Source organism: Ranitomeya variabilis, chromosome 3 (genome assembly GCF_051348905.1).
Source record: "Ranitomeya variabilis isolate aRanVar5 chromosome 3, aRanVar5.hap1, whole genome shotgun sequence".
Classification (NCBI taxonomy): domain Eukaryota; kingdom Metazoa; phylum Chordata; class Amphibia; order Anura; family Dendrobatidae; genus Ranitomeya; species Ranitomeya variabilis.
In genome coordinates, this window is record NC_135234.1 from 703,804,968 (window position 1) to 703,828,388 (window position 23,421).

A 23,421-nucleotide genomic window follows, 5' to 3' on the forward strand; every position below is an offset into this window, starting at 1 on the left:
GCTACAGAGGTTTATGATGGGGTTGTCATGCTACATGTGTGAGGGGAATACACTGTGGGTTATCATACTTTGTGTGAGAGGAAGGCCTTTTGGGAAACATACTGTATGGGCGCTGTGAAAAGGATTGTGTAGTGGGTGAAAACACTATGTGGCGCACTAAGTCTCGTTTTGTATTTAAATGTTTGGAAGTATGCTCCTCTCTGACTACACCGAGGTGCCCTGACCTCTCCTACTCTGCAGGATTGTGTGCGTGCGTGCGTGTGTGTGGGGTGTGTGTGTGTGTGTGTGTGGGGGGGGGGTGTTGGGGGTGTGTGTGGGAGTGGCGGGGTGGGGGGCAAAACAGACTCTTACTATGGGGTCTATAAGAAAACAGGAAGCAAACACCTGGCTGGCAGATATGTGTCACCGAGGTGGTTGACCTCGGTAATGTAAAGCCTGTACCAGTAACACTAGGTTACAGAGAAAGTTTTAAAAGTCTGGGTAGAAAAGGTCATTCCTATAATCCAGCCTGGGGCTTACCGGCCCATTTACAGCAGATTAGGTAGCTCAGCAGAGTGATATTTGGGCTGGAGCTGAAGAGTGGTGCTTGAGTTGATACTGCCTCGAATACCGAGGCTCCTGAGACTACTATACTTACTTTGTTTCATTGTGCCTGGAGAAAGGACTGTTTTTGTTATTCATTTGTACTGGAGAAACTCTGTTTTCGTTTCAGAGCTGTAAAGTTTATGATTGACAAACTTTATGCTGTTATGATATAAAAACCCTGTGCTGATGCATATCCAAGCAGCTAAAAAAAAGCTGAAACCCTACAGGTCCCATGATTTCTATAACCGCCCCTAAATGTACAGCACAATCAAATATTTTTACTGGAGGAGGAAAGCAGGGAAATCAATTTTCCCAATATATTGTATGGGCCGCGTGCATTGCTGGCTACTGGCTTCTCTGGCACTTGGATTTTACGTACACCATTCAGAGCCTGCAAATTTTTTTTCTTTCTTTCTTTTTTTTTTTTATATACCTGAATTAAAACAGAACAGAAACCACAACCTCAGCCACTAAAGAGCAGGAAGTGTTATACGACTAACCATACACACATGCCACCCACAACTAGAATCATTACGCTTTACCACAATCTATTATTTCCCTTCTGGCGTGGTTATTGCAGGCATGCCAGAGAAAGAATTGCAAAAACGGCATTATATGAGAGACTGTGATTTAACACTGTCACTAAAATGACACAGACTAATGGGTCATGATCACTAATAAATTGTGCAGTTAATCCCTGTATGTCTTCCATAGCAGCCACTCTGCCTGTTCGGTGAGATACAATGGTTATATACCCTGTGTCTATGTCTTCAGACACACTGTGTGATGGCCGACAAATAACTCATTACTTGCAGGCTGGATTCTGATGTGAGATCATTAATCAAACCTGAGTGCTGTGGAGGGGCGAAAGCAGCCAGAGAAGCCAAGGAGTTAACATCTCTAAGGCTACGTTCACATTTGCGGCTAGCGCCGCAGCGTCGGGCGCCGCAGCGGCGCCGCATGCATCATGCGCCCCTATATTTAACATGGGGGCGCATGGACATGCGGTGCACTTGCTTTTTGCGCCGCATGCGTCCCTGCGGCGCCCGCGTCGGGGCGCAGAGGACGCAGCAAGTTGCATTTTTGCTGCGTCCAAAATCAATGGAAAAAAGGACGCATGCGGCGCAAAAAGCAGCGTTGTGCATGTGTTCACATTTGCGCTGTGCGTTGCGGCGGCGACGCTGCGGCGCACACCGCAAATGTGAACGTAGCCTAAAAATACTAGGAACCATGTCCAAAACAATTGACATGTTAGTCAAATACAAACAAATCTTGTTATATAGTATTTTATTATTCTCAAATATTTTTATTCAATAAAATTTGTAAATGGTTTAATTCAACAAAAAATGGGTTTATTTCACAGCTTGTGATGTGCAGTTTTAAGCCAAAATCAGATTCTCTAGTGGGAGCGTCTCTCTGTAATATAGGCTGGATTTGAGTGGTTTGTGTTTCCAGAGTTCTGCTGTTTTCACTGACTTTATTTTCTATCCATGTTAATTTCGTTATTGAAACAACAGTGACCATTAAATACACAAAAAATATTTACATCATCATTACCACGGCAAACAAATCCGAATCCTGTTACCTGTATATCTTATTATTCAGAAAGGTCATTCTAGATCCATAACCGATCGATTTTATGCAGACAAATTTGGCTGCACCAATCACCCTGTGAAATTGGCTTGTGTGTTTTGTTGGCTGCGTTGGCACATCATACCTCTGGCTATTTTGCTTCTTGCTCTTACTGGCAGTCTTCAGGTACAGATAGGAGACCACAAAGCAGAAACTTTTCAATTGACTTGGGGAAATGCTCATCTGGACTTTATTACTGATGTGATTTTTTTTTATTTCCTTAAATTTGATTTTTCAAAAGTAATTGGTCACAGAATGCAGAACCTATAAAGGAATGTTACAGCTCGACTATATGGAAACAGATGCCTCTTAACACGGCTATAAAAATACATATTGTAGAGAGTTAACCTGAACTTCATCAAAAACACCAGCAAAGAGGACCCCGTAATAGGCTTACCGGCTCTTGTTTATGTTGTGCCAATTTATAGCAGCCTGAGAATGCTTAATAAGAACAATACCAGGTAAATCTGTGTTTGCTAGCCATCAGGAGCAGCCAAAGAGCCAAGAGAGAACTGCTTTTACTTTAGATCACAAGATCCTACCAACTCCCATCTGTGGCCACAGCATTCGCGGGAAGGCAGAACTAAGAGAGGGGTGTTCAAGATGTTTATTAGGGAGCGGCGCTAATGTATAAAGCTTTATAGTATGACAGGCCCTGCGCCAGAGCAATACAGTGTGTGATTTATGAGCCTTATCTGTCTTTGTCTAAAATGACCATGTCCCTGGGTTGACATTTTAGGCCTGTGCCACATATGTTTCTGCTACCCCCTAAAAAAGCAGAACTCGCTGGTGTACAAATGTACAGTGATTGTTTTGGCATTCCCTTCTTGTCCTTAGTAAACCTTAGATCCAATGTAAAATACAATACTACATAAAGTATTGGGCGCATATGTGAAGTCAATCAAGTTTCCCACAGAGAGCAAAACAAACATAAGTTTATAATATTAAATTGGAAGATAAAATTCCCAGCTCCTGACAGCGAAATTAATTCCATAGGTAAATGTTGTCTAAAGGATTTGCCCAGCTACCAAATACTAAAAAAACACTTAAAATGTAAAAAAAAAATAAAATAAAATAAAGTAAGTCATACTCACTTTACCATTCCCTTGTCTCTCTAATTCTGAGGATTCCCAGCCCACCCTGGTCTCTTTTCCTTCTGCCCCAGAGATGACATTTTAACACAAATATGTGACCGCTGCAGCCAATCACTGGACACAGAAACTCAATGATGTTGGCACAACACCACTAAGACAAGTGATTGGCGACAGAAATCACATGTTGATATGGACAAGTCACCACTGGAACCATAGGGAGAAGCTGCTGGGGGACCCAGTAAGTTTCAGGAGGGATGTGGTGAAGGATTAACCAAGTATTATTTCTTTTAAAATTATATAACAATTAAGCCATTTTTACAAATTCCCAGGCAACTGAACAACTTTAGAGAGGTTATCCGGGAATATTTTTTTTTCTCTTGGGGCTAAGAACTAACACAGATTGATAGTTGCTGGTTGCCCGAAGGCAGCACAGAGCAAATCACAGACTGCGCCTCATGTCAACAGAGCAGCTCATCTTCTTCCGGGCTGCTCGGTCAATGGGGTGTGACTGTCGACGTCATGCTGATTAACAGCCGTCTCCTCGCAGTTAGGTAATGGGGAGCCTCTTGTAAATCAGCATGATGTCAGCAGTCACAACTAGTCAACAGAGCAGAAGAGAAGCAAGTGCTCTGTCAATATGACATCACCAGAAACCATAAAATCGTCGACAGTATCAGTCCATGCTCGATCTGAGCCAGGCAGTACAGGTAGGTAGTAGTGATGAGCGAGCATACTCGTTGCTCGGGTTTTCCCGATCACGTTCGGGTGGTCTCCGAGTATTTGTTAGTGTTCGGAGATTAAGTTTTCATTGCCGCAGTTGAATGATTTACGGCTACTAGCCAGGCTGAGTACATGTGGGGGTTGCCTGGTTGCTAGGGAATCCTCACATGTAATCAGGCTGTCATTAGAAGAAGGTTGCCCTACAATGTACAGGCTGCTAATCAATATAAGGCACATTGAGAGCAGTGGAAGCCGTAATCAGCCATGATGTGAGACATAGAAGGTTGTGTACTGGGGACTATTAGAAGTCAAGGCCATTGAAATGCTCCCCTGTACGTCACATTTTGAGGCACTACCCAAAACATAATACCATCAGGTTAGGGTTAAACTCTTGTTTCACAACTTATGAGCCACTACTTCCCCTGTGTCATGCATAATCCTCCCGGAGAGCAGCTGAAATCCATACTGGTCAAAGGTGGACTCTCAGTGCACTGAGGAGTCAAGTTACTCCTCCTATTATATTCCATGGGGGTGGGAGGAAAGTTGATAAAGCTGAGTGAGAAAACATGCAGAGGCAAAAACAGGCACACTGTTAGTGAGTGATTTAGCTTATCTCAAAGCTGGATTCACTTCCACACAGCTTAGTACTGCTGAGTAATCTCCATGCTGCTGCCATTTCTAAACATGTGCTAAACAGAAAAAGTAAAAGGAATCTGTTTCTTCATGTATCAGAGACATCATAGCAGCTAGTTTCCTCCTCTACCTCCAGAGTCAACGGAAAATTAGAAGTAGAGCATGCAGATGGAAAAACTGGTCAAAGAGGCAGATTATAAGTCATATAATGATCAGCAATGGTGTTATTAGAGAGTCTATATTGACCGTTAGGATTGCTACTTCCTATAGGTGGCGCTAGAGTTCTAGTCCTCTTCCTCTCTCTGAAGAGGCAATTTGATTTACTGAATTACCAGGGAGGCGTTAACTAATCCACAGTTTTTTCAATCATTTTTAGCAATTACGTCATTACTATCCCAGCACTCGCCCTAATAGGATATGCAAATTTAGTTCCAAACAGATTCAATTCCAGTGCTGCCACAAAAGTTTGCAAATGCTGAAGAATAAAACAGCCCTGCCAAGTGCAAACTGAAGAGTAAAGGTGGCTTACCTCTGAGATATGGCGCCCCATGCTCCATGCTTATTGGTCAGGATGTTGAGGATCTTCTGCTTTAGCTGATTGGCTGTCACATGGTCTCTGTGTTTGGCAGCACTGATCAGATGATCACACATCTTCTCCTCCTCTTTCCTATCAGCAGCGTACTGTGCACATTGTGACTTTAGGATAAAACACAAAATACCGTGAGCTGGGGATTAATTAGAGGATCTACATTATACAATACATTCCTTAAAAAACACACAACAGTATCAAAAGCTAAAACACAGATAAAAAGATATAATTAAAATGCTGTGCCTAAATATTACATTTAGGCAAGTCAGTACATGGTCACAATAGTATGTAAATCGCATACATGCGGTCACATAAAGGTCTACCCACAAGGGAAATTCAGGGGAATTATATATTGCCACCATCACACAAAGTGACTGCAGAATAGTCATTTCAGCCAGACAGCCCTTTTCAAAATGGTCTTCCTAGGCAGCACATTGTCCTGTGTAAACAAGACATGAGCTGCCGAGAGCAGAGACTACCTATGTGCACAGAACAATGTAACAATCATTCCGGGCGCATTGGAAACTCGGTCGTCCTATCAAAACAGGCTACTTAACAATCGCCGTTCAGCTTCTATGTGACTGATCTGCAGTTGTTTATGGCCGGCAATAAAGCAGAGTAAGCGAGCTCCAACATTACACCTAGACAGATAAGTGACAAACAGTTGATCAATTATTTGGAAAAATAGATCACATGGAAATCAAAGAAATGTGCGGCTATATTGTGGAAAGTATACTGTGGTAACAGTGCATACAATGAGCACTTTAATTTTTTTCCAAATAGGTAGAAATAAAAAGTAGACATTTGAATGACAGCACAAATAAATATACGGTATTTTTTTTTACAAGAGTTTATGCTCTGTATCATTATTGCCTTCAGAATTTTAGTATTCAATTAGCATTCTTTTTTTGTCACAAGACGTTAAAAATGTTATCGTTACTGTCTGTTTAAAAGTAGTTGTTTTTTATAAAGGTTTTGGATTTGCTTTTAATTTTACTTTTCCCCATTTTATTTTTTTACTAGCACTTTTTTAATATTTGAAGAAACATTTTTAATAAAAAAAATGTTAAATGTTGTAATTTTTTTTTTAAATTGCATGGTGTTTAAAATCATACTGTGAATTATAATTACCGTACAATGTGGAAAAAAAATATGAATATGTAATTTCAAAAGAAAAAAAAAAAAGAATGGGTTAATTCGTTATCAAACATACCCAAAGCAAATAAGCAATTAGCTCAATGGTCTGCCCTGGTAATGAGGCTAATATTTCATCCTTTAATTGGACTGTAAGATTAAATTATCATGCCTCACTGTGAATGATGGTTTAATGAATATTAACAGTTTGCTCATTGAGTGGACAGGATGATTTAGCATATTTTTCAGATGTCTGATGGGTAACGATACCATGAATTTGTGTAAATGAAGAAAAGTAAGAATGGGGCATTCCACAAAAAAAATTGCTATAACTTGTTTTGAATTTCAGACGATCCCCTTAACCCCTTCACCCCCAAGGGTGGTTTGCACGTTAATGACCGGGCCAATTTTTACAATTCTGACCACTGTCCCTTTATGAGGTTATAACTCTGGAACGCTTCAACGGATCTTGGCGATTCTGACATTGTTTTCTCGTGACATATTGTACTTCATGATGGTGGTAAAATTTCTTTGATATTACCTGCGTTTATTTGCAAAAAAAATGGAAATTTGGCGAAAATGTAGAAAATTTTGCAATTTTCCAACTTTGAATTTTTATGCCCTTAAATCAGAGATATGTCACACAAAATACTTAATAAGTAACATTTCCCACATGTCTACTTTACATCAGCACAATTTTGGAACCAAAATTTTTTTTTATTAGGGAGTTATAAGGGTTAAAAGTTGACCAGCAATTTCTCATTTTTACAACACCATTTTTTTTTAGGGACCACATCTCATTTGAAGTCATTTTGAGGGGTCTATATGATAGAAAATACCCATGTGTGACACCTTTCTAAAAACTGCACCCCTCAAGGTGCTCAAAACCATATTCAAGAAGTTTATTAACCCTTCTGGTGCTTCACAGGAATTTTTGGAATGTTTAAATAAAAATGAACATTTAACTTTTTTTCACAAAAAATTTACTTCAGCTCCAATTTGTTTTATTTTACCAAGGGTAACAGGAGAAAATGGACCCCAAAAGTTGTTGTACAATTTGTCCTGAGTACGCTGATACCCCATATGTGGCGATAAACCACTGTTTGGGCGCATGGGAGCGCTCGGAAGGGAAGTAGCACCGTTTGACTTTTCAATGCAAAATTGACTGGAATTGAGATGGGACGCCATGTTGCGTTTGGGGAGCCCCTGATGTGCCTAAACATTGAAACCCCCCACAAGTGACACCATTTTGGAAAGTAGACCCCCTAAGGAACTTATCTAGAGGTGTGGTGAGCACTTTGACCCACCAAGTACTTCACAGAAGTTTATAATGCAGAACCGTAAAAATAAAAAAATCATATTTTTTCACAAAAATTATTTTTCGCCCCCAATTTCTTATTTTCCCAAGGGTAAGAGAAGAAATTGGACACCAAAAGTTGTTGTACAATTTGTCCTGAGTACGCTGATACCCCATATGTGGCGATAAACCACTGTTTGGGCGCATGGGAGAGCTCGGAAGGGAAGTAGCACCGTTTGACTTTTCAATGCAAAATTGACAGGAATTGAGATGGGACGCCATGTTGCGTTTGGAGAGCCACTGATGTGCCTAAACATTGAAACCCCCCACAAGTGACACCATTTTGGAAAGTAGACCCCCTAAGGAACTTATCTAGATGTGTTTTGAGCGCTTTGACCCACCAAGGGCTTCACAGAAGTTAATAATGCAGAGCCGTAAAAATAAAACAAAAAATTTTTCCCACAAATTATTTTTTTAGCCCCCAGTTTTGTATTTTCCCGAGGGTAGCAGGAGAAATTGGACCCCAAAATCTGTTGTCCAAGTTGTCCTGAGTGCGATGATATACCATATGTGGGGAGAACCACTGTTTGGGCGCATGGGAGGGCTCGGAAAGGAAGGAGCGCCATTTGGAATGCAGACTTAGGGTACCGTCACACAGTGAAATTTCCATCGCTGCGACGGCACGATTCGTGACGTCGCAGCGTCGTATGAATATCGCTCCAGCGTCGTAGACTGCGGTCACACTTTGCAATCACGGCGTTGGAGCGATGCCGAGGTTCGCTGGTAACCAGGGTAAACATCGGGTTACTAAGCGCAGGGCCGCGCTTAGTAACCCGATGTTTACCGTGGTTACCAGCGTAAAAGTAAAAAAAAAAAAAACGTACATACTCACCATGTGATGTCCGTCAGGTCCCTTGCCGTCTGCTTCCTGCTCTGACTGAGTGCAGCCGTACAGTGAGAGGCGCAGAGCGCAGCACCGCTGCGCTCTGCTCTCACTTTCCGGCCGGCACTCAGAGCAGGAAGCAGACGGCAAGGGACCTGAAGGACACCGACGGGTGAGTATGTACGGTTTGTTTTTTTACGTTTACGCTTGTAACCAGGGTAAACAACGGGTTACTAAGCGCGGCCCTGCGCTTAGTTACCCGATGTTTACCCTGGTTACAAGCGAACACATCGCTGGATCGCTGTCACACACAACGATCCAGCGATGTCAGCGGGTGATCAAGCGACGAAAGAAAGTTCCATACGATCTGCTACGACGTACGATTCTCAGCAGGGTGTCTGATCGCAGTAGCGTGTCAGACACTGCGATATCGTAACGATATCGCTAGAACGTCACGAATCGTAACGTCGAAGCGATGGAAATTTCAATGTGTGACGGTACCCTTAGATGGAATGGTCTGCAGGCGTCACATTGCGTTTGCAGAGCCCCTAATGTACCTAAACAGTAGAAACCCTCACAAGTGACACCATGTTGGAAAGTGGACCCCCTAAGGAACTTATCTAGATGTGTGGTGAGCGCTTTGACCCACCAAGGGCTTCACAGAAGTTTATAATGCAGAGCCGTAAAAATAAAACAAAAATTTTTTCCCACAAAAATTATTTTTCAGCCCCCAGTTTTGTATTTTCCCGATGGTAACAGGAGAAATTGGACCCCAAAAGTTGTTGTCCAATTTGTCCTGAGTGCGCTGATACCCCATATGTGGGGGGAAACCACCGTTTGGACGCATGGAAGGGCTCGGAAGTGAAGGAGCGCCATTTGGAATGCAGACTTAGATGGAATGGTCTGCAGGCGTCACATTGTGTTTGCAGAGCCCCTAATGTACCTAAACAGTAGAAGCCCCGCACAAGTGACCCCATTTTGGAAACTAGACCCCCCAAGGAACTTATCTAGATGTGTTGTAAGAACTTTGAACCCCCAAGTGTTTCACTACAGTTTATAACGCAGAGCCGTGAAAATAAAAAATCTTTTTTTTTTCCCACAAAAATTATTTTTTAGCCCCCAGTTTTGTATTTTCCCAGGGGTAACAGGAGAAATTGGACCCCAAAGGTTGTTGTCCTATTTGTCCTGAGTACGCTGATACCCCATATGTTGGGGTAAACCCCTGTTTGGGCACACGGGAGAGCTCGGAAGGGAAGGAGCACTGTTTTACTTTTTCAACGCAGAATTGGCTGGAATTGAGATCGGACGCCATGTCGCGTTTGGAGAGCCCCTGATGTGCCTAAACAGTGGAAACCCCCAATTATAACTGAAACCCTAATCCAAACACACCCCTAACCCTAATCCCAACAGTAACCCTAACCACACCTCTAACCCTGACACACCCCTAACCCTAATCCCAACCCTATTCCCAACCGTAAATGTAATCTAAACCCTAACCGTAACTTTAGCCCCAACCCTAACCCTAACTTTAGCCCCAACCCTAACTGTAGCCTTAACCCTAGCCCCAACCCTAGCCCTAATGGGAAAATGGAAATAAATACATTTTTTTTATTTTTCCCTAACTAAGGGGGTGATGAAGGGGGGTTTGATTTACTTTTATAGCGGGTTTTTTAGCGGATTTTTATGATTGGCAGCTGTCACACACTGAAAGACGCTTTTTATTGCAAAAAATATTTTTTGCCTTACCACATTTTGAGAGCTATAAATTTTCCATATTTTGGTCCACAGAGTCATGTGAGGTCTTGTTTTTTGCGGGACGAGTTGACGTTTTTATTGGTAACATTTTTGGGCACGTCACATTTTTTGATCGCTTTTTATTCCGATTTTTGTGAGGCAGAATGACCAAAAACCAGCTATTCATGAATTTCTTTTGGGAGAGGCGTTTATACTGTTCCGCGTTTGGTAAAATTGATAAAGCAGTTTTATTCTTTGGGTCAGTACGATTACAGCGATATCTCATTTATATTATTTTTTTATGTTTTGGCGCTTTTATACGATAAAAACTATTTTATGGAAAAAATAATTATTTTTGCATCGCTTTATTCTCAGGACTATAACTTTTTAATTTTTTTGCTGATGATGCTGTATGGTGGCTCGTTATTTGCGGGACAAGATGACGCTTTCAGCGATACCATGGTTATTTATATCTGTCTTTTTGATCGCGTGTTATTCCACTTTTTGTTCGGCGGTATGATAATAAAGCGTTGTTTTTTGCCTCTTTTTTTTTTTTTTCTTACGGTGTTTACTGAAGGGGTTAACTAGTGGGCCAGTTTTATAGGTCGGGTCGTTACGGACGCGGCGATACTAAATATGTGTACTTTTATTGTTTGTTTTTTTTTTATTTAGGTAAAGAAATGTATTTATGGGAATAATATTTTTTTTTTTTTCATTATTTTGGATTTTTTTTTTTTTTTTTTTTTTTTTTTTACACATTTGGATTTTTTTTTTTTTACTTTTTTACTTTGCCCCAGGGGGGGACAATACAGATCGGTGATCTGCCAGTTTGCATAGCACTCTGACAGATCACCGATCTGCGAGAAGTGCAGCCTGCTTCACAGTGCCTGCTCTGAGCAGGCTTCTGTGAAGCCACCTCCCTCCCTGCAGGACCCGGATCCGCGGCCATCTTGGATCCGGGTCTGGAGCAGGCAGGGAGGGAGGTAAGACCCTCGCAGCAACGCGATCACATCGCGTTGCTGCGGGGGGCTCAGGGAAGCCTGCAGGGAGCCCCCTCCCTGCGCGATGCTTCCCTGCACCGCCGGCACATCGCGATCATGTTTGATCGCGCTGTGCCGGGGGTTAATGTGCCGGGGGCGGTCCGTGACCGCTCCTGGCACATAGTGCCGGATGTCAGCTGCGATAGTCAGCTGACACCCGGCTGCGATCGGCCGCGCTCCCCCCGTGAGCGCGGCCGATCGGCTATGACGTACTATCCCGTCGAGGGTCAGATAGGCCCAGGTCACCTCGACGGGATAGTACGTCTAAGGTCACAGAGGGGTTAAAGAAGCACTCACATCAATAATTGTATTCTGTGATCCTTTGTAAATAAGTGATATTGTGTAGGTGCATTAAAATTACCGATTGTGGTCTTCCCCAGTTTTCCGATCCTCTTCAGGGTCATGTGATTTCAAATCAGACTAGCCAATCATACAGGGGTTTATGCATGGGCCCATAATGTAAACCTAAGGAGTAGTGATGGATGAATGTGCTCGGATTGCCTGTTTGCCTAACAATCCTTACATGTGTTGCAGCTGTCGAACAGCCGTGATACATGCAGCCGTGGGGACTCAGACATATTATCAAGGCGGCACGGTGGCTCAGTGGTTAGCACTGCAGCCTTGCAGCGCTTGGGGTCCTGGGTTAAATCCCACCATGGACAACATCTGCAAGGAGTTTGTATGATCTCCCCATGTTTGTGTAGGTTTCCTACAGGTTCTCCGGTTTCCTCTCACACTCCAAAGACACACTGGTAGGGAATCTAGATTGTGAGCCCCAATGGGGACAGTGATGATAATGTCTGTAAAGTGCTGTGGAATTAATGGTGCTATATAAGTGAGTAAAAATAAATATCATTCGAGCACGCCGAAGACACTCTGTTAGCACCGGAGCATGCTCAGATAACACCTTACTGGAGCACATTCACTCATCCCTACTAAGATGTCCTCGGTCCACACAAACAAGATACAACTATTCTCAATATGAAATCGCGTGACCCACAAGAAGACAGGAGTCGCGTGGAAACTGGGAAAAATGGTCATCGGCAAGTATTTTAATGTGCCTACACTACATCACATACATATTAGAAGATAATACAGGATATAGTTTTGACGCAAGTGCTTCAGTAATGTATACATGACGTGGCCACTGTACGCTACAAAAAGGGTAATTTCTTAGAAAGGCTGTTTATATAATCTATAATGATTTTATCTTTTTTTTGTCCCACCCTTTCAATTTTACTCCTTTCAGATGAGCACCAAAACTACACCCAGGACATATTTAATAAATTTTACACATGCACAAAAATATTCCACCCCCCGTCACTTCTATAAAGCTACAACTAGTCCCTTCTGCATCTTTGTCCTTGCCGATCTCCTTAAACAGCCCTAATATTTCCGGTTGTAAGCCACAATGTATCTTTTTATTCAATGATACAAATACATAGAATTTCTAAACATATTATCTACCGAAATGTTATAGAGATGTTTTAAAGAATATGAAAGGAAGAAAAAAAAAACCCCTAAGTCTAGCCGCTCAATCTGATCCTTTTCTTGTAGGTCAAGAAGCACAAGGGCTAGTACATCAAACCGCAGGCTTCAGAGAACTGTCTAGCAGAGATAAGAAGCTCATCAAGTCTCCGCATCATTCCTGTTATCCAGCTGGAGGGCACCTTTACAGAATTCTGACACCAAACTATATTTCTTATGTCCTTCAATTCAGACTGCGTCTCACCACATTCAGTGTTGTGGAGAGTCTGGTTATCGCTGGCTGTAATTATCAATACTTAGGACTGGTTTACTAATCTGAACTGAGCCAAACACACACTGAAGAATCCGCTTTTAAGAAGTTGGATGATTGCAGGAAAAATGAAGGTGTAGAAAACTTGAAAAGTCAAATCTGCAAAACTGAAGCCAATTTGGGCTCGCACCTGAGTAATAGTAGATTTGGGTGTAATTTGTGTACTTTGTCTTAGATTAGTACAAGTCTGAGAATGCTGAGTGTTGTACTCAATACTAAACCGATGTATTATACTTTTGGAAAGTTTCCTTAAAATGCTTGTTTTTATATCAGGAGGGAAAATCTGAAAAGGGATTGTACAGCCAATCTGACATGGCATTTCAAAGTAAGTACACCAGCTCCTATAAGTCTAAAATATCTATTTTCAGTCAAATGACAATTGTTCATTGAGCGTTTTTAATTTGTAGGAAACTGATGACCTATACTTTGCATAAATCATCAGTGTCCGATCTTTGGGGGTCTGACACCCAGCGCACTCACCAATCAGGTGCCAACAGCAGCAACTAGAAATAAAGTGTGCAGAGAGGAACTCCAACACTGTGCCACACTGTTCAGGGGTCACTCCTGTGTACTGCAGTTTAGCTCTTAATGAAAAAAGTAGGAGCTCATCCACAGTGCCCAGGATAGGTAATTAATATACCAGTGGTGGAAAACCCAACTGAGGCTGTGTGCACACGTTCCGCATTTTCCACGTTTTTTTCGCTATAAAAACCCGATAAAACCGTGAAAAAAATGCATCCATTAAGCATCCTATTAATAGAATGCATTCCGCAATTTTTGTGCACGTTGCGTTTTTTTCCACGAAAAAAACTAATCGCGGTAAAAACCGCAGCATGTTCATTAATTTTGCAGATTGTTCACGGATTTCCTGCTATTTAATGTATTGGGAAGCTCCGGAAAAAAAAGCGAAAAATCCGCGCAAAAAACGCATGCGGATTTCTGGCAGAAAAAGTCCGGTTTTGTTCAGGAAATTTCTGCAACGAATCCTGACGTATGCACATAGCCTAAAAGATTTTTTTTCAATATAATTTATATGGGCCCATGTGATCATTGTCTCATTGTAAATCCGCACAGTTTCAAGACCTGTGATTGCACTCATTCAATTCGAGCTGCAACTTTTCACTTCCAGAGGATGAAACATCTCGTCTTGTTTCTGTAATGGACACGCCGATGCACAACTTAATGCAAAGACAGATGTGATAATAGTAAGAAGTCATGAATCACTAAGATAAATCACATGACTTTTTACTTCTGGAAGTATACAATGTACATTGCCATTAAATGACAATATATCTGTAAAACGATAAGAAAATTATATCGAAAATATGTAAAAAAAAAAAAAAAAAAAAAAAAATGGAGCAGAGCTTTCTATTACACAATATATAAGCATCATTTGTCAAAACAAACCTTTCCTCCTGAAAGTTGAAAACGTGCACAGTTTTAAGTACGGTATTCCTCTTAATGGTTTATTCCTTTTGAATTTACTTTTGTTGTAGGCTCAAAACACTACACCAAAAACTGCATGATTTCAGATCACAGATCATTGCAGTTTGCCTCTCCATACTCTGAAACCCTGGATTCCAGAAAACATATAACTCCTTCATAACTGGGCGGTTTTCTGTTTTTGTGTATCAGTTTCTTCCTGCACTTTTCTACAACATATTTTCACCCCACTGGTTTACTTGTATGAGGGCTTGTTTTTTGAGGGATGAGTTGTAGTTTTGAATGACAAAAGTTACCATACAATGTGCTGGAAAATGGAAAAAATATTCAAGAGTGGTGAAAAGGAAGAGAAAGGGGGACAATGTAATACAGAGAGAATTAAAAAGAAAGAAAACGAGAAAATATAAATAGAAAATATAAACAAATGAGAAGAGACAAAGAGAAATGAAAGAAAAGAGAAAAGAGGAAAAAAAAACAGTAAAGAAATGAGAGAAAATAGAGAAAAATAGGGTAAAGAGGGAAAAAGGATAAGAAAAAAAAGAGAAAAAATACATAAATAAAGTAGTGAAGAGAGGGTAAAGAGGAAAAGGGGGAAAAGAGGGAAGCAGAGAGAAAAGAAGAGAAAAGCGTGAAGAAAGAATAGAAAAGAGAAGAAAAAGAGGAAAAGAGAGAAAGAAAAGAGAGCGAAAAGTGAGAAAGAAAAGTGAGAAAGAGATTGGGTAAAAGAAGGAGAGAGAGAGAGAGAGAGAGGGAAAATAGAGAAAGAACTCTCTCTCTATAGATATACAGTTGTGTGAAGAAGTGTTTGCCCCCTTCCTGATTTCCTATTCTTTTGCATGTTTGTCACTGAAATGTTTCAGATCGCTAAACAAATTTCAATATTAGACAAAGATAACACACAACATGCAGTATTTAAATGAAGATCGTTATCATTAAGGGAAAAATAAATTCAAACCTACAGGGCTCTGTGTGAAAAAGTGATTGCCCCCTAAACCTAATTACTGGGTGGGCAAACCTTAGCAGCAACAACTGCAAACAAGCATTGGCAATGAATCTTTTACAATGCTATGGAGGAATTTTGCCCCACTCATCTTTGCAGAATTGTTGTAATTCAGCCACATTGGAGGATTTCAGAGCATGAACCGCCTATTTAAGGTCATGCCACAGCATCTCAATCAGACTAAGGTCAGGACTATGATTAGGCCACTCCATCTTCTTAACTTTGTATTTCTTAAGCCATTCAGATGTGGACTTGCTGGTGTGTTTTGGATCATTGTCCTGCTGCATAACCCAAGTGCGTTTCAGCTTGAGGTCATGATCAGATGGCCGGACATTCTCCTTCAGGATTTTAGGCAGAAATCATGGTTCCATTTACCACAGCAAGTCTTCCAGGTCCTGAAGCAGAAAAACAGCTCCAGACCATCACACTACCACCACCATATTTTACTGTTGGTATGATGCTCCTTTTCTGAAATGCTGTGTTACCTCTACACCAGATGGAATGGTACATACAACTCACAAAAAGATCAACTTTTGTCTCATCAGTCCACAGAGTATTCTCCCAAAAGTCTTGGGGATCATCAAGTTGTTTTCTGGCAAAACTGAGACTAGCCTTTATGTTTTTATTGCTCAGGAGTGGTTTTTGTCTTGAAACTCTGCCATTCAGGCCATTTTTGCCCAGTCTCTTTATTATGGTGAAGTCATAAACACTGGCTGTAACTGAGGCAAGTGAGATCTGCAGTTCTTTGGATGTTGTTGTGGGGTCTTTTGTGACCTCTAGAATGAATCATCGCTGCGGGATAATTTTGGTTGGCCAGCCACTCCTAGGAAGGTTCATCACTGTTCTATGTTTTCGCCATTTATGAAAAATGGCTCTCACTGTGGTTCGCTGGAATCCCAAAGCTTTAGAAATGGATTTAACACCTTTTCCAGACTGATAGATGTCAATTACTTTGTTTCTCATTTGTTCCAGAATTTATTTGGATCATGGCATGATGTCTAGGTTTTGAGGTGTCTACTTCATTTAGTCAGGCAGGTCCTATCTAACTGATTTCTTGATTGAGAAAAGGCGTGGCAGTATTCAAGCCTGCATGTGGCTAGGGAATTTGAACTTAGTTTTCCAAAGATGTGATAAACCACAGTTAATTTAAATTTTAAAGGGGAGGCAATCCCTTTTTCACACAGGGCCTGTAGGGTTGAATTTTTTTCTCCTTAATAATAAAGAGATTAATTTAAAAACTGCATTTTGTGTTTACTTGCGTTATCTTTGTCTAATATTTATATTTTTTTGGTGATCTGAAACATTTAAGTGTGATAAACATGCAAAAGAATAGGAGATCAGGAAGGGGGCAAACACGTTTTCACACCACTGTAGACATCTAAAGAGATAGATCTGTAGATATAGCCAGCATCCCTTGTGTGGAGACGGGTCAGCTATAGAGCTCACTCCATATAACAATTCCAGAAATAGGACATGATCGTACAAGGAGTAAAATGAGTCCGCCTGAAAGATGCTTATTTACCAGTGGTGACAAAGAAGGGAGCTGGCTCAGCTACTGTTTTCAATATAAGCCAGGAAGGGAACTGCTGGGATGGCAAGTTAATCTTCATCAACACATCTACAGGGAGACCGCTATATTTTTTTATTAGCAAGTTATCCAAACATGATTTTTGAAACTGTAAAACCCTTTTAACTAAAGAGCTGAAGATATTTCTGTCTGCGCATGTTATATGTCCCCTCCCTAACATAGGTTTAGGCCAACTGTACGCACTAGCTATAAACACAAAGGAAATACATGGATCCTATTCAGCAAATCATTGGAAAGACAAACACAACTTTAATTGCAATTTAAGTCCCCCTCCCCCGTACATATGAAAAAAAACACATTTGCTCAATTTCCTTTTCCCATGGTGGACAATCTGGAAACATGTAAACTAGTCTGATGAGATGCTGTAAAAGAGATTTTTGTAATAAATCTGTTGAGTTCCTGGAAAAGTGAGTGCAATAACTGCACATTAAGACACTTGTCTTTGATGAAAGAAAACTCCAACTGCTGCAACTATGTTCATGAATATCAGACAGGGAAGCAAATAATAAACCGGTTCCCTGTTCCTGACATTAACCAAAGCTTTCCAAAATGGCCTGGGCTGAATGAAATGCAAGTATATGTTGCTAAAATATAAAAAGAGAGGCCTGTGAATGGAGTTACAGGGGAGGTGTTGACTGATGGAAAGCAGAGAGGCCGGACTTCATCATCAGCACTGCTTACCTCGAACTCTGCGTGTTTGTGAACATCCTCCGCTCGCTGTCTGTTTAAAATAAACTCTGCTTCATTAGCAACTCGCACTATGTGATCTTTCATAGCGTGGCACAGCAGTCTAGGAGAGAACACACCGAAACGCATCAGACAACAATCCATTAGATTACGATACATCACCGAGCCCGTATGTCACCACAAAACAATGCATGTCTCTACACAATAGTAATTACACCATCATAAAAAATGTGCATATTTATATTATCTTAAAAAATAATGACAGACCATATTTCCCATATCTTTATAGCTATGAACAGTATCTGCCTACTGTATGTATGTATGTATCTATATATCTACACTCGTCAACACTGATATTGCAACACCAAGAAGGAAAAGTCTTGGAATTCTGGAAATCACAGGATGGATAAACATACTAATGATGTGAAAACATTCTACCAGGACAAAATGCACTTGGGCAGCAAATCATCACGATCCACTGCTGGCAGCTGCCTGTTCAATTACCGACCAATTATTTGCCAGATGTGCTCAATGAGAGACATGTCTGGAGGCGCTGTGGTAGAATGTTTAAAAAATGCATCCTGTTCACAGTAACATGAGCAATATGCGGCCTGCTGTTGTGTTGAAAAATGGCTCCTGAGACACTTTAGAGAAATGGTCATACCACTAGGTCCACAACCACCACCAATGCTCTTAGCATACCAGGAATGACGAATAGAAGAACCCAGCTAATATACATTTTTCCACCCCACTTCATAATCTTGGAAGTTGGACCAGCGTATGATGTTCTCTTGTGATGACCTTTTCATGGCACTGCCCACGTAGTCTCAAGACCAAACTTTGGCCATCATTTCATTCAAAACAAAAGCAGGACTCTTTGCTGAACAGGATAGATTTCCATTGCCGTCTCGCACTGCACCATGATAGCCTTTCAGAGTGGTGGTGAGCGGGCAATGGAACCTTTGTAGATGGGCGTCTGGCTCGTAGGCTAGTGTCATGCATTTGCGTTCTGATATTCTGTGCAACCACTGTTTGATGCCTTAGGCTTGGTAGAGGATGTTCAATTTCCCTTGCAGTACAGAATGGATTAATCATATAACCAGTGGTACAGCCATTTCTCTAAAGTGTCCCAGGAGCTGTTTTTTTTTTCTTTAACACGTCAATGCCAGGGTGCATGTTGGTCATGCTACTGTGAGCAGCCTGTGTGGCCTAAATGTGCAACCACAGCCTGGAGCAACTCTGGTCTTCATTGGTGACATCACTGGTTGGCAATAACAAAGGAAGCTGCCAGCAGTGGATCTTGATGATGTGCCCAAACACATTAAATGAGGCACAATACTTGTCAGACAGCCATTAATAACCAAATTGACAGCAGCCAAGGTGTGTAAGTGCGGAGATTTCTGATTGTGACGTTCCTACTCTATACTGAGAAATCGAGATTTTTGAAAATTTTAAATTTTTTTTCATCATTTGCATATCATTAACATGTCTATCAATCCTGTGATCTCCATAATTTCTCGACATGGTGTTACAATTTCAATGCTGATGAGTGAATATTTATTTCACCTTTTATATGCAAGTGTATGAGTTGAAATAACATGAATATAATGGATTGTAAAAGAAGCATGTGCAAAACTATAAGGACAAAATCTAACAAATATTTACATGTCAACGTCCACAGACATTTTGCGACACTGAAGTTATGTTTATAATTACTATAAAGAAAGATTGAGTAAAAATAAACAGAAGTGAAAAAAAGCAGGAAATAGCTATTGATTCAGCTAAACTTGTGAATGTGTAAATTCTTTTGTCTGACACTTGGATCGGACACATGTTTTGCTGGATGCAACCATCATACTGGAGACATTATATGCAATTTTACATCTCATTAACCTTGCTTTGTTTTAATTATAGCAATCCTTTTGTTGTAATATTTTGAGCGACCTAGTTGATAATTTCAGCCTGTCCTTGGGAACACTTTAATTTAACTGCCCATTCATCAACTGTTTATGTCCCGTTAATTGTTGACAAGCGCACAATTACATAGCCGGGCTATGATTGATGAACTGCATTCACGGGAGAAGTAGCTGAGAAGAATAAATATTTATAACTATTTCTCCCCTTCAGATTCCTATCAGAATCCCCACAAGGGCTTGCGGAAATGGAACGCAACCAGTAAAGATCCTGGTTTCCTGCTCTCACAACTATCTTCTCCTGATTTCCTTCTCACTTACGGATGATAAAAAAATCTGTCAACAAGTGCAATGCTTGTGTAAAGCCGCAGAAGATGTGGAGATATTCTCCTTTCCCCAAAAAAATAAAAGATTTTGTATGTCCACTATGGACATTACAGCAAAATACACAAATAAGAGTTGGTTTCTTTTCTAAAGCATATTTTTCCTATAAAATACATATATATTTATAACCATTACATATTACAGATGAGCAAATCGATTCATAGAAATATCAAATTCACAAAAAAAAAGAAAATTCAGCTTTGACAGAATTCAATTTTTTTTGTGATGGAGTCTAGCAAAAATGACAACCACACACCATTTTACTGGATTTGTTTCTTTAACCCCTTCATGACCCAGCCTATTTTGGCCTTAATGACCTTGCCATTTTTTGCAATTCTGACCAGTGTCCCTTTATGAGGTAATAACTCAGGAATGCTTCAACGGATCCTTGCGGTTCTGAGATTGTTTTTTCGTGACATATTGGGCTTCATGTTAGTGGTAAATTTAGGTCGATAATTTCTGAGTTTATTTGTGAAAAAAACGGAAATTTGGCGAAAATTTTGAAAATTTCGCAATTTTCACATTTTGAATTTTTATTCTGTTAAACCAGAGAGTTATGTGACACAAAATAGTTAATAAATAACATTTCCCACATGTCTACTTTACATCAGCACAATTTTGGAAAGACATTTTTTTTTTGCTAGGAAGTTATAAGGGTTAAAATTTGACCAGTGATTTCTCATTTTTACAACAAAATTTACAAAACCATTTTTTTTAGGGACCACCTCACATTTGAAGTCAGTTTGAGGGTTCTATATGGCTGAAAATACCCAAAAGTGACACCATTCTAAAAACTGCACCCCTCAAGGTGCTCAAAACCACATTCAAGAAGTTTATTAACCCTTCAGGTGTTTCACAACAGCAGAAGCAACATGGAAGGAAAAAGTGAACATTTAACTTTTTAGTCACAAAAATGATCTTTTAGCAACAATTTTTTTATTTTCCCAAGGGTAAAAGGAGAAACTGGACCACAAAAGTTGTTGTCCAATTTGTCCTGAGTACGTTGATACCTCATATGTGGGGGTAAACCACTGTTTGTGGGCACGGCAGGGCTCGGAAGCGAAGGAGCGCCATTTGACTTTTTCAATGAAAAATTGGCTCCAATCTTTAGCGGACACCATGTCGCGTTTGGAGAGCCCCCGTGTGCCTAAACATTGGAGCTCCCCCACAAGTGACCCCATTTTGGAAACTAGACGCCCCAAGGAACTCATCTAGATGCATAGTGAGCACTTTAATCCCCCAGGTGCTTCACAAATTGATCCGTAAAAATGAAAAAGTACTTTTTTTTCACAAAAAATTTTTTTAGCCTCAATTTTTTCATTTTCACATGGGCAATAGGATAAAATGGATCCTAAAATTTGTTGGGCAATTTCTCCTGAGTACGCCGATACCTCATATGTGGGGGTAAACCACTGTTTGGGTGCACGGCAAGGCTCGGAAGGGAAGGCGCGCCATTTGACTTTTTGAATGAAAAATTATCTCCATCGTTAGCGGACACCATGTCGCGTTTGGAGAGACCCTGTGTGCCTAAACATTGAAGCTCCCCCACATGTGACCCCATTTTGGAAACTAGACCCCCCAAGGAACTAATCTAGATGTATAGTGAGCACTTAAAACCCCCAGGTGCTTCACAGAAGTTTATAACGCAGAGCCATGAAAATAAAAAAATATTTTTCTTTCCTCAAAAATGATTTTTAGGCCGGAGTTTTTTATTTTCCCAAGGATAATAGGAGAAATTGGACCCCAAATGTTGTTGTCCAGTTTGTCCTGAGTACGATGATACCCCATATGTGGGGGTAAACCACTGTTTGGGCGCACGGCAGGGCTCGGAAGGGAAGGCACGCCATTTGGCTTTTTGAATGGAAAATTAGCTCCAATCATTAGCGGACACCATGTCGCGTTTGGAGAGCCCCTGTGTGCCTAAACATTGGAGCTCCCACACAAGTGACCCCATTTTGGAAACTAGACCTCCCAAGGAACTAATCTAGATGTGTGGTGAGCACTTTGAACCCTCAAGTGCTTCACAGAAGTTTATAACGCAGAGCCATGAAAATATAAAATTATTTTTCTTTCCTCAAAAATGATTTTTTTAACCCACAATTTTTTATTTTCCCAAGGGTAACAGGAGAAATTGGACCCCAAAAGTTGTCGTGCAGTTTCTCCTGAGTACGCTGATACCCCATATATGGGGGTAAACCACTGTTTTTGCACACGTCGGGGAGCGGAAGGGAAGTAGTGACGTTTTGAAATGCAGACTTTAATGGGATGCTCTGCGGGCGTCACGTTGCGTTTGCAGAGCCCCTGATGTGCCTAAACAGTAGGAACTCCCCACAATTGACCCCACTTTGGAAACTAGACCCCCAAGGGAACTTATCTAGATGTGTGGTGAGCACTTTGAACCCCCAAGTGCTTCACAGAAGTTTATAACGCAGAGACGTGAAAATAAAAAATGTGTTTTCTTTCCTCAAAAATATTTTTTTAGCCCAGAATTTTTTAATTTTCCCAAGGGTAACAGGAAAAATTTGACCCCAAAAGTTGTTGTCCAGTTTCTCCTGAGTACGCTGATACCCCATATGTGGGGGTAAACCACTGTTTGGGCACATGGCGGGGCTCGGAAGGGAAGTAGTGACGATTTGGAATGCAGACTTTGATGGAATGGTCTGCGGGAATCATGTTCTGCTTGCAGAGCCCCTGATGTGCCTAAACAGTAGAAACCCCCCACAAGTGACCCCATTTTGGAAACTAGACCCCCCAAGGAACTTATCTAGATGTTTGGTGAGCACGTTCAACCCCCAAGTGCTTCACAGAAGTTTACAACGCAGAGCGGTGAAAATAAAAAATCATTTTTCTTTCCTCAAAAAAGATGTTTTAGCAAGCAATTGTTTATTTTCACAAGGGTAACAGGAGAAATTGGACCCCAATATTTGTTGCCCAGTTTGTTGTGAGTACGCTGGTACCCCATATGTGGGGGTAAACCACTGTTTGGGCGCACGTCAGGGCTCGGAAGGGAAGTAGTGACATTTGAAATGCAGACTTTGATGGAATGGTCTGCGGGCGTCACGTTGCATTTGCAGAGCCCCTGATGTGCCAAAACAGAAACACCCCACAAGTGACCCCATTTTGGAAACTAGACCCCAAAAGGATCTTATCTAGATGTGTGGTGAGCACTTTCAACCCCCAAGTGTTTCACATAAGTTTATAACGTAGAGCCGTGAAAATAAAAAATAATTGTTCTTTCCTCAAAATTATGTTTTAGCAAGTAATTTT

General features: G+C 40.9%; 1 protein-coding gene across 6 annotated transcripts in view; it reads right to left on the bottom strand.

Annotated features, from left to right (window-relative positions):
- The window catches only part of NBEA (neurobeachin), an 838,139-nt gene that overhangs the window by 344,773 nt on the left and 469,945 nt on the right, over positions 1-23,421 (bottom strand). For all 6 annotated transcript variants that reach the window (XM_077298228.1, XM_077298226.1, XM_077298223.1 and 3 more), the window contains 2 exons: positions 17,852-17,960; positions 5,194-5,360 (listed from right to left, as the gene is read on the bottom strand). In XM_077298228.1, the coding sequence (XP_077154343.1) occupies positions 5,194-5,360; positions 17,852-17,960 (276 nt within the window). The remainder of the gene's footprint in view (positions 1-5,193; positions 5,361-17,851; positions 17,961-23,421) is intronic.